A 14321-nucleotide genomic window follows, 5' to 3' on the forward strand; every position below is an offset into this window, starting at 1 on the left:
GTTGATCCCATGTTCAACATGTAAAGTCCCATGTTCAACATGTAAAGTCCCATGTTCAACATGTAAAGTGTTGATCCCATGTTCAACATGTAAAGTCCCATGTTCAACATGTTAAGTGTTGATCCCATGTTCAACATGTAAAGTCCCATGTTCAACATGTAAAGTCCCATGTTCAACATGTTAAGTGTTGATCCCATGTTCAACATGTAAAGTCCCATGTTCAACATGTTAAGTGTTGATCCCATGTTCAACATGTAAAGTCCCATGTTCAACATGTAAAGTCCCATGTTCAACATGTAAAGTCCCATGTTCAACATGTAAAGTGTTTAATGACCTGAAATAAAAGACCCCAGACATTTTCCATTCGCACAAAAATATTATTTCTCTCAAATGTTGTGTATAAATTTGTTTACATCCCCTGTTATTGAGCATTTCTCCTTTGCCAAGATAATCCATCCACCTGACAGGTGTGGCAAGAAGCTGATTAAACAGCATGATTACACAGGTGCACCTTGTGCTGGGGGCAATAAAAGGCAACTCTACAACGTGTAGGTTTGTCACACAACACAATGCCACAGATGTCTCAAGTTTAGAGGGAGTATGCAATTGACATGTCCACCAGAGCATTTAATGTTCATATCTCTACCATAATCCGCCTCCAACGTCGTTTTAGAGAATTTGGCATGGGGCGAGTGGTTTGCTGATGTCAACGTTGTGAACACAGTGCCCTATGGTGGGGGTATGGGTACAAGCTTCGGACGACGAACACAAATGCATTTTATCAATGGCAATTTGAAAGTGTTTGTCTCCTCACTGGTTGTGTGTGTGTGTGTGTGTGTGTGTGTCTCCTCACTGGTTGTGTGTGTGTGTGTGTGTCTCCTCACTGGTTGTGTGTGTGTGTGTGTGTGTGTCCTCACTGGTTGTGTGTGTGTGTGTGTGTGTGTGTGTGTGTGTGTGTGTCCTCACTGGTTGTGTGTGTGTGTGTCTCCTCACTGGTTGTGTGTGTGTGTGTGTGTGTGTGTGTGTGTCCTCACTGGTTGTGTGTGTGTGTGTCTCCTCACTGGTTGTGTGTGTGTGTGTGTGTGTGTGTGTGTGTGTGTGTCTCCTCACTGGTTGTGTGTGTGTGTGTGTGTGTGTGTGTGTGTGTGTCTCCTCACTGGTTGTGTGTGTGATCCTGGTTAATCTTCTGCTCCACAGCTTCCAGAGCTGCAGCTAGGGAGGCGCTGGTCTCCTCCAACCTCAGATGATGCACCTCCTCTTCTTCCTCCTCCTCCCCTACTTGGGCTGGAGCCTCCTCCTTGGTCTGCTCCTCCTCCTGCTCTCTCCTTCTCTCAACTCTCCTCTCCAACTCCTCCGTCTCTCTCCTTCTCTCAACTCTCCTCTCCTCCTCCTTCTCTCTCCTTCTCTCAACTCTCCTCTCCTCCTCCACCTCCTCCTTCTCTCTCCTCCTCTCAACTCTCTTCTCCTCCTCCACCTTCTCAACTTCTCTCCGGTCCTCTTTTAGTCTTTCTTCCTCCCTCCCTCTCTCCTCCCTCTCCTCCCCCTCCCTCCCCACCAGCAGGTCGACAGAGAGGCCAGAAATGGAGGAGCGGGGAGGCTTGACGGGGTGGGGGGTGGAACCGGGGGTGGAGGGGGTCTGGGGAGTGGAGGGGCTGGTGGCGGGAGAGGAGGAGGAGGTGTAGGGGGGGACAGGGGACAGGGAGGGAGGGGTGAGGGTGTCTGGGACAGGGAGAGGTCTAGGGAGAGGGGTGGGGGAGGAGAGTGAGGGTTTGGTGGGTTTAGGACCGGTGGGAGGAGGGCAGGGTTTGAAGGAGACTGGGGGAGGCATCCACCGCGGATCTGCTGGAGAAAAAAAACAGAGAAAAAAATGGTTTAGAGGTTAGAGGTCAGGGATTAGGGTTAAACTCACCAGGACTGTCAGCTTCAAGCCCAGGTAAGGGGACTTGTCTGGTCTGGGTTAGGTTCAGAGGTCAGGGGTCAGAGGTCAGGGTTAAACTCACCAAGACTGTCAGCTTCAGGCCCAGGTAAGGGGACACGTCTCGTCTGGGTTAGGTTCAGAGGTCAGGGATTAGGGTTAAACTCACCAGGACTGTCAGCTTCAGGCCCAGGTAAGGGAACGCGTCTGGTCGGGGTGGGGGGGTCCTGCTGCTGTCTCCTCACGGCCACCATCGAGGGTTTGGGCGACACCGGCGGCTTCAGCGGCTTCCTGACTTCTGGCCTATCACAGCTCTCCCTGCGAGAGGCCACCTCCCCCTCAGCCTCCGACCCGGGCCGTATCCGCAGGATGATGCGGTGAGATTGGTCGACCCCTCCATTCACCTGCTGGGGGGCCAACTGGCTGTGATGCAATTGGTCAATGCTACTCTCTGGTTGGTCAACGCTCTTCCTGCTGCTCTCTGGTTGGTCAACGTTCTTCCTGCTGCTGTCTGTTTGGCCGCTGCCAGGTGTGGCACTCGCTGGTTGGCTGCTGGTGGTTGTGCTGTTGTCGGATTGGTCATTGCTGTGCTCGCGGCTGCGTGGGCGTCGCCGAATGGTGTCTGTCTCCGTCAGATGGAACTTCTCTGCGTCAGAATAGTTGGGGGGGTGGGGCTTTCTCCTGGGCACCAATCAGATTGACTTTTAGATATATCAATCAAATAGAATCTGTATAACTGTTAAAGTGATAAATATAATTGTAACTGTTACAGACTGGTAGAGTTAGACTGGTAGAGTTAGACTGGTAGAGTTAGACTGATAGAGTTAGACTGGTAGAGTTAGACTGGTAGAGTTAGACTGGTAGAGTTAGACTGGTAGAGGTAGACTGGTAGAGTTAGACTGATAGAGTTAGACTGGTAGAGTTAGACTGGTAGAGTTAGACTGATAGAGTTAGACTGATAGAGTTAGACTGGTAGAGTTAGACTAGTAGAGTTAGACTGGTAGAGTTAGACTGGAAGAGTTAGACTGGTAGAGTTAGACTGGTAGAGTTAGACTGGTAGAGTTAGACTGGTAGAGTTAGACTGGTAGAGGTAGACTGGTAGAGTTAGACTGATAGAGTTAGACTGGTAGAGTTAGACTGGTAGAGTTAGACTGATAGAGTTAGACTGATAGAGTTAGACTGGTAGAGTTAGACTGGTAGAGTTAGACTAGTAGAGTTAGACTGGTAGAGTTAGACTGGAAGAGTTAGACTGGTAGAGTTAGACTGGTAGAGTTAGACTGGAAGAGTTAGACTGGTAGAGTTAGACTGATAGAGTTTGACTGGTAGAGTTAGACTGGTAGAGTTAGACTGGTAGAGTTAGATTGGTAGAGTTAGACTGGTAGAGTTAGACTGGTAGAGTTAGACTGATGGAGTTAGACTGATAGAGTTAGACTGGTAGAGTTAGACTGGTAGAGTTAGACTGGTAGAGTTAGACTGGTAGAGTTAGACTGGTAGAGTTAGACTGGTAGAGTTAGACTGGTAGAGTTAGACTAGTAGAGTTAGACTGGTAGAGTTAGACTGATGGAGTTAGACTGGTAGAGTTAGACTGGTAGAGGTAGACTGGTAGAGTTAGACTGGTAGAGTTAGACTGGTAGAGTTAGACTGGTAGAGTTAGACTGATAGAGTTAGACTGGTAGAGTTAGACTGGTAGAGTTAGACTGGTAGAGTTAGACTGATGGAGTTAGACTGGTAGAGTTAGACTGGTAGAGGTAGACTGGTAGAGTTAGACTGGTAGAGTTAGACTGGTAGAGTTAGACTGGTAGAGTTAGACTGATAGAGTTAGACTGGTAGAGTTAGACTGGTAGAGTTAGACTGGTAGAGTTAGACTGGTAGAGTTAGACTGGTAGAGTTAGACTAGTAGAGTTAGACTGGTAGAGTTAGACTGATGGAGTTAGACTGGTAGAGTTAGACTGGTAGAGGTAGACTGGTAGAGTTAGACTGGTAGAGTTAGACTGGTAGAGTTAGACTGGTAGAGTTAGACTGATAGAGTTAGACTGGTAGAGTTAGACTGGTAGAGTTAGACTGGTAGAGTTAGACTGATGGAGTTAGACTGGTAGAGTTAGACTGGTAGAGGTAGACTGGTAGAGTTAGACTGGTAGAGTTAGACTGGTAGAGTTAGACTGGTAGAGTTAGACTGATAGACTGATAGAGTTAGACTGGTAGAGTTAGACTGGTAGAGTTAGACTGGTAGAGTTAGACTGATAGAGTTAGACTGGTAGAGTTAGACTGATAGAGTTAGACTGGTAGAGTTAGACTGGTAGAGTTAGACTGGTAGAGTTAGACTGGTAGAGTTAGACTGATAGAGTTAGACTGGTAGAGTTAGAGTTAGACTGGTAGAATTAGACTGGTAGAGTTAGACTGATAGAGTTAGACTGGTAGAGTTAGACTGGTAGAGTTAGACTGGTAGAGTTAGACTGGTAGAGTTAGACTGGTAGAGTTAGACTGGTAGAGTTAGAGTAGTAGAGTTAGACTGGTAGAGTTAGACTAGTAGAATTAGACTGGTAGAGTTAGAGTAGTAGAGTTAGACTGGTAGAGTTAGACTGGTATAGTTAGACTGGTAGAGTTAGACTGGTAGAGTTAGACTGGTAGAGTTAGACTGGTAGAGTTAGAGTAGTAGAGTTAGACTAGTAGAGTTAGACTGGTAGAGTTAGACTGGTAGAGTTAGACTGGTAGAGTTAGACTGGTAGAGTTAGACTGGTATAGTTAGAGTAGTAGAGTTAGACTGGTAGAGTTAGACTAGTAGAATTAGACTGGTAGAGTTAGAGTAGTAGAGTTAGACTGGTAGAGTTAGACTGGTATAGTTAGACTGGTAGAGTTAGACTGGTAGAGTTAGACTAGTAGAGTTAGACTGGTAGAGTTAGACTGGTAGAGTTAGACTGGTAGAGTTAGACTGGTAGAGTTAGACTAGTAGAATTAGACTGGTAGAGTTAGACTGGTAGAGTTAGACTGATAGAGTTAGACTGGTAGAGTTAGACTGGTAGAGTTAGACTAGTAGAGTTAGACTGGTAGAGTTAGACTGGTAGAGTTAGACTGATAGAGTTAGACTGGTAGAGTTAGACTAGTAGAGTTAGACTGGTAGAGTTAGACTGGTAGAGTTAGACTGGTAGAGTTAGACTAGTAGAATTAGACTGGTAGAGTTAGACTGGTAGAGTTAGACTGGTAGAGTTAGACTGGTAGAGTTAGACTAGTAGAGTTAGACTGGTAGAGTTAGACTAGTAGAGTTAGACTGGTAGAGTTAGACTGGTAGAGTTAGACTGGTAGAGTTAGACTGGTAGAGTTAGACTAGTAGAATTAGACTGGTAGAGTTAGACTGGTAGAGTTAGACTGATAGACTGATAGAGTTAGACTGGTAGAGTTAGACTGGTAGAGTTAGACTGGTAGAGTTAGACTGGTAGAGTTAGACTGATAGAGTTAGACTGGTAGAGTTAGACTGATAGAGTTAGACTGGTAGAGTTAGACTGGTAGACTGATAGAGTTAGACTGGTAGAGTTAGACTGGTAGAGTTAGACTGGTAGAGTTAGACTGGTAGAGTTAGACTGGTAGAGTTAGACTGATAGAGTTAGACTGGTAGAGTTAGACTGGTAGAGTTAGACTGGTAGAGTTAGACTGGTAGAGTTAGACTGATAGAGTTAGACTGGTAGAGTTAGAGTTAGACTGGTAGAATTAGACTGGTAGAGTTAGACTGATAGAGTTAGACTGGTAGAGTTAGACTGGTAGAGTTAGACTGGTAGAGTTAGACTGGTAGAGTTAGACTGGTAGAGTTAGACTGGTAGAGTTAGAGTAGTAGAGTTAGACTGGTAGAGTTAGACTAGTAGAATTAGACTGGTAGAGTTAGAGTAGTAGAGTTAGACTGGTAGAGTTAGACTGGTATAGTTAGACTGGTAGAGTTAGACTGGTAGAGTTAGACTGGTAGAGTTAGACTGGTAGAGTTAGAGTAGTAGAGTTAGACTAGTAGAGTTAGACTGGTAGAGTTAGACTGGTAGAGTTAGACTGGTAGAGTTAGACTGGTAGAGTTAGACTGGTAGAGTTAGACTGGTAGAGTTAGACTAGTAGAATTAGACTGGTAGAGTTAGAGTAGTAGAGTTAGACTGGTAGAGTTAGACTGGTATAGTTAGAGTTAGACTGGTAGAATTAGACTGGTAGAGTTAGACTGATAGAGTTAGACTGGTAGAGTTAGACTGGTAGAGTTAGACTGGTAGAGTTAGACTGGTAGAGTTAGACTGATAGACTGATAGAGTTAGACTGGTAGAGTTAGACTGGTAGAGTTAGACTGGTAGAGTTAGACTGGTAGAGTTAGACTGGTAGAGTTAGACTGGTAGAGTTAGACTGATAGAGTTAGACTGGTAGAGTTAGACTGATAGAGTTAGACTGGTAGAGTTAGACTGGTAGAGTTAGACTGGTAGAGTTAGACTGGTAGAGTTAGACTGATAGAGTTAGACTGGTAGAGTTAGAGTTAGACTGGTAGAATTAGACTGGTAGAGTTAGACTGATAGAGTTAGACTGGTAGAGTTAGACTGGTAGAGTTAGACTGGTAGAGTTAGACTGGTAGAGTTAGACTTGTAGAGTTAGAGTAGTAGAGTTAGACTGGTAGAGTTAGACTAGTAGAATTAGACTGGTAGAGTTAGAGTAGTAGAGTTAGACTGGTAGAGTTAGACTGGTATAGTTAGACTGGTAGAGTTAGACTGGTAGAGTTAGACTGGTAGAGTTAGACTGGTAGAGTTAGAGTAGTAGAGTTAGACTAGTAGAGTTAGACTGGTAGAGTTAGACTGGTAGAGTTAGACTGGTAGAGTTAGACTGGTAGAGTTAGACTGGTAGAGTTAGAGTAGTAGAGTTAGACTGGTAGAGTTAGACTAGTAGAATTAGACTGGTAGAGTTAGAGTAGTAGAGTTAGACTGGTAGAGTTAGACTGGTATAGTTAGACTGGTAGAGTTAGACTGGTAGAGTTAGACTAGTAGAGTTAGACTGGTAGAGTTAGACTGGTAGAGTTAGACTGGTAGAGTTAGACTGGTAGAGTTAGACTAGTAGAATTAGACTGGTAGAGTTAGACTGGTAGAGTTAGACTGATAGAGTTAGACTGGTAGAGTTAGACTGGTAGAGTTAGACTAGTAGAGTTAGACTGGTAGAGTTAGACTGGTAGAGTTAGACTGATAGAGTTAGACTGGTAGAGTTAGACTGGTAGAGTTAGACTGGTAGAGTTAGACTGGTAGAGTTAGACTGATAGAGTTAGACTGGTAGAGTTAGACTGGTAGAGTTAGACTGGTAGAGTTAGACTGGTAGAGTTAGACTGATAGAGTTAGACTGGTAGAGTTAGAGTTAGACTGGTAGAATTAGACTGGTAGAGTTAGACTGATAGAGTTAGACTGGTAGAGTTAGACTGGTAGAGTTAGACTGGTAGAGTTAGACTGGTAGAGTTAGACTGGTATAGTTAGACTTGTAGAGTTAGAGTAGTAGAGTTAGACTGGTAGAGTTAGACTAGTAGAATTAGACTGGTAGAGTTAGAGTAGTAGAGTTAGACTGGTAGAGTTAGACTGGTATAGTTAGACTGGTAGAGTTAGACTGGTAGAGTTAGACTGGTAGAGTTAGACTGGTAGAGTTAGAGTAGTAGAGTTAGACTAGTAGAGTTAGACTGGTAGAGTTAGACTGGTAGAGTTAGACTGGTAGAGTTAGACTGGTAGAGTTAGACTGGTAGAGTTAGAGTAGTAGAGTTAGACTGGTAGAGTTAGACTAGTAGAATTAGACTGGTAGAGTTAGAGTAGTAGAGTTAGACTGGTAGAGTTAGACTGGTATAGTTAGACTGGTAGAGTTAGACTGGTAGAGTTAGACTAGTAGAGTTAGACTGGTAGAGTTAGACTGGTAGAGTTAGACTGGTAGAGTTAGACTGGTAGAGTTAGACTAGTAGAATTAGACTGGTAGAGTTAGACTGGTAGAGTTAGACTGATAGAGTTAGACTGGTAGAGTTAGACTGGTAGAGTTAGACTAGTAGAGTTAGACTGGTAGAGTTAGACTGGTAGAGTTAGACTGATAGAGTTAGACTGGTAGAGTTAGACTAGTAGAGTTAGACTGGTAGAGTTAGACTGGTAGAGTTAGACTGGTAGAGTTAGACTGGTAGAATTAGACTGGTAGAGTTAGACTGGTAGAGTTAGACTGGTAGAGTTAGACTGGTAGAGTTAGACTAGTAGAATTAGACTGGTAGAGTTAGACTGGTAGAGTTAGACTGGTAGAGTTAGACTAGTAGAGTTAGACTGGTAGAGTTAGACTAGTAGAGTTAGACTGGTAGAGTTAGACTGGTAGAGTTAGACTAGTAGAGTTAGACTGGTAGAGTTAGACTGGTAGAGTTAGACTGGTAGAGTTAGACTGGTAGAGTTAGACTAGTAGAATTAGACTGGTAGAGTTAGACTGATAGAGTTAGACTGGTAGAGTTTGACTGGTAGAGTTAGACTAGTAGAGTTAGACTGGTAGAGTTAGACTAGTAGAGTTAGACTGGTAGAGTTAGACTGATAGAGTTAGACAGATAGAGTTAGACTGGTAGAGTTAGACTGGTAAAGTTAGAGTTAGACTGGTAGAATTAGACTGGTAGAGTTAGACTGATAGAGTTAGACTGCTAGAGTTAGACTGGTAGAGTTAGACTAGTAGAGTTAGACTGATAGAGTTCGACTGATAGACTGAGAGTTAGACTGGTAGAGTTAGACTGATAGAGTTAGACTGGTAGAGTTAGACTGGTAGAGTTAGACTGGTAGAGTTAGACTGATAGAGTTAGACTGATATAGTTAGAGTTAGACTGCTAGAGATAGACTGGTAGAGTTAGACTGGTAGAGTTAGACTGGTAGAGTTAGAGTCGTAGAGTTAGACGGATAGAGTTAGACGGATAGAGTTAGACTGGTAGAGTTAGACTGGTAGAGTTAGACTGATAGAGTTAGACTGGTAGAGTTAGACTGGTAGAGTTAGACTGATAGAGTTAGAGTAGTAGAGTTAGACTGATAGAGTTAGACTGATAGAGATAGACTGATAGACTGATAGAGTTAGACTGGTAGAGTTAGACTGGTAGAGTTAGACTGGTAGAGTTAGACTGATAGAGTTAGACTGGTAGAGTTAGACTAGACGAGTTAGACAAATAGACTGATAGAGTTAGACTGATAGAGTTAGACTGGTAGAGTTAGACTGGTAGAGTTAGACTAGAAGAGTTAGACTGGTAGAGTTAGACTAGAAGAGTTAGACTGATAGAGTTAGACTGATAGAGTTAGACTGGTATAGTTAGACTGACAGAGTTAGACTAGTAGAGTTAGACTGGTAGAGTTAGACTGGTAGAGTTAGACTGGTAGAGTTAGACTGGTAGAGTTAGACTAGTAGAATTAGACTGGTAGAGTTAGACTGATAGAGTTAGACTGGTAGAGTTTGACTGGTAGAGTTAGACTAGTAGAGTTAGACTGGTAGAGTTAGACTAGTAGAGTTAGACTGGTAGAGTTAGACTGATAGAGTTAGACAGATAGAGTTAGACTGGTAGAGTTAGACTGGTAAAGTTAGAGTTAGACTGGTAGAATTAGACTGGTAGAGTTAGACTGATAGAGTTAGACTGCTAGAGTTAGACTGGTAGAGTTAGACTAGTAGAGTTAGACTGATAGAGTTCGACTGATAGACTGAGAGTTAGACTGGTAGAGTTAGACTGATAGAGTTAGACTGGTAGAGTTAGACTGGTAGAGTTAGACTGGTAGAGTTAGACTGATAGAGTTAGACTGATATAGTTAGAGTTAGACTGCTAGAGATGGACTGGTAGAGTTAGACTGGTAGAGTTAGACTGGTAGAGTTAGAGTCGTAGAGTTAGACGGATAGAGTTAGACGGATAGAGTTAGACTGGTAGAGTTAGACTGGTAGAGTTAGACTGATAGAGTTAGACTGGTAGAGTTAGACTGATAGAGTTAGAGTAGTAGAGTTAGACTGATAGAGTTAGACTGATAGAGATAGACTGATAGACTGATAGAGTTAGACTGGTAGAGTTAGACTGGTAGAGTTAGACTGGTAGAGTTAGAGTTAGACTGGTAGAGTTAGAGTAGTAGAGTTAGACTGATAGAGTTAGACTGGTAGAGTTAGACTAGACGAGTTAGACAAATAGACTGATAGAGTTAGACTGATAGAGTTAGACTGGTAGAGTTAGACTGGTAGAGTTAGACTGGTAGAGTTAGAGTAGTAGAGTTAGACTGATAGAGTTAGACTGGTAGAGTTAGACTAGACGAGTTAGACAAATAGACTGATAGAGTTAGACTGGTAGAGTTAGACTGGTAGAGTTAGACTAGAAGAGTTAGACTGGTAGAGTTAGACTAGAAGAGTTAGACTGATAGAGTTAGACTGATAGAGTTAGACTGGTATAGTTAGACTGACAGAGTTAGACTAGTAGAGTAGCAGAGTTAGACTGGTAGAGTTAGACTGGTAGAGTTAGACTAGAAGAGTTAGACTGATAGAGTTAGACTGGTAGAGTTAGACTGATGGAGTTAGACTGGTAGAGTTAGAGTTAGACTGGTAGAGTTAGACTGGTAGAGTTAGACTGATAGAGTTAGAGTTAGACTGGTAGAGTTAGACTGGTAGAGTTAGTTAGACTGATAGAGTTAGAGTTAGACTGGTAGAGTTAGACTGGTAGAGTTAGACTGGTATAGTTAGACTGGTAGAGTTAGAGTTAGACTGATAGAGTTAGACTGATAGAGTTAGACTGGTAGAGTTAGACTGATAGAGTTAGACTGGTAGAGTTAGACTGATAGTTAGACTGATAGAGTTAGACTGGTAGATTAGACTGATAGACTGACAGAGTTAGACTGGTAGAGTTAGACTGCTAGAGTTAGACTGATAGAGTTAGACAGATAGAGTTAGACTGGTAGAGTTAGACTGGTAGAGTTAGACTAGAAGAGTTAGACAAATAGACTGATAGAGTTAGACTGATAGACTGATAGAGTTAGACTGATAGAGTTAGACTGATAGAGTTAGACTGAAATAGTTAGACTGATAGAGTTAGAATGATAGAGTTCGACTGATAGAGTTGAAACTGATAGAGTTAGACTGCTAGAGATAGACTGGTAGAGTTAGACTGGTAGAGGTAGACTGGTAGAGGTAGACTGATAGAGTTAGACTGATAGAGTTAGACTGATAGAGTTAGACTGATAGAGTTAGACTGATAGACTGATAGAGTTAGACTGATAGAGTTAGACTGATAGACTGATAGAGTTAGACTGATAGAGTTAGACTGATAGAGTTAGACTGAAAGAGTTCGACTGATAGAGTTCGACTGATAGAGTTAGACTGATAGACTGATAGAGTTAGACTGGTAGAGTTAGACTGGTAGAGTTAAACTGATAGAGTTTGACTGATAGAGTTAGACTGCTAGAGATAGACTGGTAGAGTTAGACTGGTAGAGGTAGACTGATAGAGTTAGACTGATAGAGTTTGACTGATAGAGTTAGACTGCTAGAGATAGACTGGTAGAGTTAGACTGGTAGAGGTAGACTGATAGAGTTAGACTGGTAGAGTTAGACTGATAGAGTTAGACTGATAGAGTTAGACTGATAGACTGATAGAGTTAGACTGATAGAGTTAGACTGATAGAGTTAGACTGATAGACTGATAGAGTTAAACTGATAGAGTTAGACTGATAGAGTTAGACTGAAAGAGTTAGACTGATAGAGTTAGACTGATAGACTGATAGAGTTAGACTGCTAGAGTTAGACTGCTAGAGATAGACTGGTAGAGTTAGACTGGTAGAGTTAGACTGATAGAGTTAGACTGATAGAGTTAGACTGATAGAGTTAGACTGATAGACTGATAGAGTTAGACTGATAGAGTTAGACTGATAGAGTTAGACTGATAGAGTTAGACTGATAGAGTTAGACTGCTAGAGTTAGACTGCTAGAGATAGACTGGTAGAGTTAGACTGGTAGAGTTAGACTGATAGAGTTAGACTGATAGAGTTAGACTGATAGAGTTAGACTGATAGACTGATAGAGTTAGACTGATAGAGTTAGACTGATAGAGTTAGACTGATAGAGTTAGACTGATAGACTGATAGAGTTAGACTGATAGAGTTAGACTGATAGACTGATAGAGTTAGACTGGTAGAGTTAGACTGATAAAGTTAGACTGGTAGAGTTAGAGTTAGACTGGTAGAGTTAGACTAGTAGAGTAGTAGAGTTAGACTGGTAGAGTTAGACTGGTAGAGTTAGACTAGAATAGTTAGACTGATAGAGTTAGACTGGTAGAGTTAGACTGATGGAGTTAGACTGGTAGAGTTAGAGTTAGACTGGTAGAGTTAGACTGGTAGAGTTAGACTGATAGAGTTAGAGTTAGACTGGTAGAGTTAGACTGGTAGAGTTAGACTGATAGAGTTAGAGTTAGACTGGTAGAGTTAGACTGGTAGAGTTAGACTGGTAGAGTTAGACTGATAGAGTTAGAGTTAGACTGGTAGAGTTAGACTGGTAGAGTTAGCTAGACTGATAGAGTTAGAGTTAGACTGGTAGAGTTAGACTGGTAGAGTTAGACTGGTATAGTTAGACTGGTAGAGTTAGAGTTAGACTGATAGAGTTAGACTGATAGAGTTAGACTGGTAGAGTTAGACTGATAGAGTTAGACTGGTAGAGTTAGACTGATAGTTAGACTGATAGAGTTAGACTGGTAGATTAGACTGATAGACTGACAGAGTTAGACTGGTAGAGTTAGACTGCTAGAGTTAGACTGATAGAGTTAGACAGATAGAGTTAGACTGGTAGAGTTAGACTGGTAGAGTTAGACTAGAAGAGTTAGACAAATAGACTGATAGAGTTAGACTGATAGACTGATAGAGTTAGACTGATAGAGTTAGACTGATAGAGTTAGACTGAAATAGTTAGACTGATAGAGTTAGACTGATAGAGTTCGACTGATAGAGTTGAAACTGATAGAGTTAGACTGCTAGAGATAGACTGGTAGAGTTAGACTGGTAGAGGTAGACTGGTAGAGGTAGACTGATAGAGTTAGACTGATAGAGTTAGACTGATAGAGTTAGACTGATAGAGTTAGACTGATAGACTGATAGAGTTAGACTGATAGAGTTAGACTGATAGACTGATAGAGTTAGACTGATAGAGTTAGACTGATAGAGTTAGACTGATAGACTGATAGAGTTAAACTGATAGAGTTAGACTGATAGAGTTAGACTGAAAGAGTTAGACTGATGGAGTTAGACTGATAGACTGATAGAGTTAGACTGATAGAGTTAGACTGGTAGAGTTAGAGTTAGACTGGTAGAGTTAGACTAGTAGAGTAGTAGAGTTAGACTGGTAGAGTTAGACTGGTAGAGTTAGACTAGAATAGTTAGACTGATAGAGTTAGACTGGTAGAGTTAGACTGATGGAGTTAGACTGGTAGAGTTAGAGTTAGACTGGTAGAGTTAGACTGGTAGAGTTAGACTGATAGAGTTAGAGTTAGACTGGTAGAGTTAGACTGCTAGAGTTAGACTGATAGAGTTAGAGTTAGACTGGTAGAGTTAGACTGGTAGAGTTAGACTGGTATAGTTAGACTGGTAGAGTTAGAGTTAGACTGATAGAGTTAGACTGGTAGAGTTAGACTGATAGAGTTAGACTGGTAGAGTTAGACTGATAGTTAGACTGACAGAGTTAGACTGGTAGAGTTAGACTGCTAGAGTTAGACTGATAGAGTTAGACAGATAGAGTTAGACTGGTAGAGTTAGACTGGTAGAGTTAGACTAGAAGAGTTAGACAAATAGACTGATAGAGTTAGACTGATAGACTGATAGAGTTAGACTGATAGAGTTAGACTGATAGAGTTAGACTGAAAGAGTTAGACTGATAGAGTTAGACTGATAGAGTTTGACTGATAGAGTTGAAACTGATAGAGTTAGACTGCTAGAGATAGACTGGTAGAGTTAGACTGGTAGAGGTAGACTGGTAGAGGTAGACTGATAGAGTTAGACTGATAGAGTTAGACTGATAGAGTTAGACTGATAGAGTTAGACTGATAGACTGATAGAGTTAGACTGATAGAGTTAGACTGATAGACTGAAAGAGTTAGACTGATAGAGTTACACTGATAGAGTTAGACTGAAAGAGTTCGACTGATAGAGCTCGACTGATAGAGTTAGACTGATAGACTGATAGAGTTAGACTGGTAGAGTTTGACTGATAGAGTTAGACTGCTAGAGATAGACTGGTAGAGTTAGACTGGTAGAGGTAGACTGATAGAGTTAGACTGGTAGAGTTAGACTGATAGAGTTAAACTGATAGAGTTAGACTGATAGACTGATAGAGTTAGACTGATAGAGTTAGACTGATAGACTGATAGAGTTAGACTGATAGAGTTAGACTGATAGAGTTAGACTGAAAGAGTTAGACTGATA

The 14321-nt window shown here is 41.9% G+C and overlaps 1 protein-coding gene across 1 annotated transcript in view; it reads right to left on the bottom strand.

Moving 5' to 3' along the window:
• Positions 1–14321, bottom strand: part of LOC118948700 (caskin-1-like) — a 145234-nt gene that overhangs the window by 2625 nt on the left and 128288 nt on the right. The window contains exons 20-21 of the mRNA XM_036973371.1: positions 2085–2596; positions 1158–1842 (exon numbers count right to left, since the gene is read on the bottom strand). Coding sequence (XP_036829266.1) covers positions 1158–1842; positions 2085–2596 — 1197 coding nt within the window. The remainder of the gene's footprint in view (positions 1–1157; positions 1843–2084; positions 2597–14321) is intronic.

This window comes from Oncorhynchus mykiss, unplaced genomic scaffold (assembly GCF_013265735.2).
Source record: "Oncorhynchus mykiss isolate Arlee unplaced genomic scaffold, USDA_OmykA_1.1 un_scaffold_239, whole genome shotgun sequence".
NCBI lineage: Eukaryota > Metazoa > Chordata > Actinopteri > Salmoniformes > Salmonidae > Oncorhynchus > Oncorhynchus mykiss.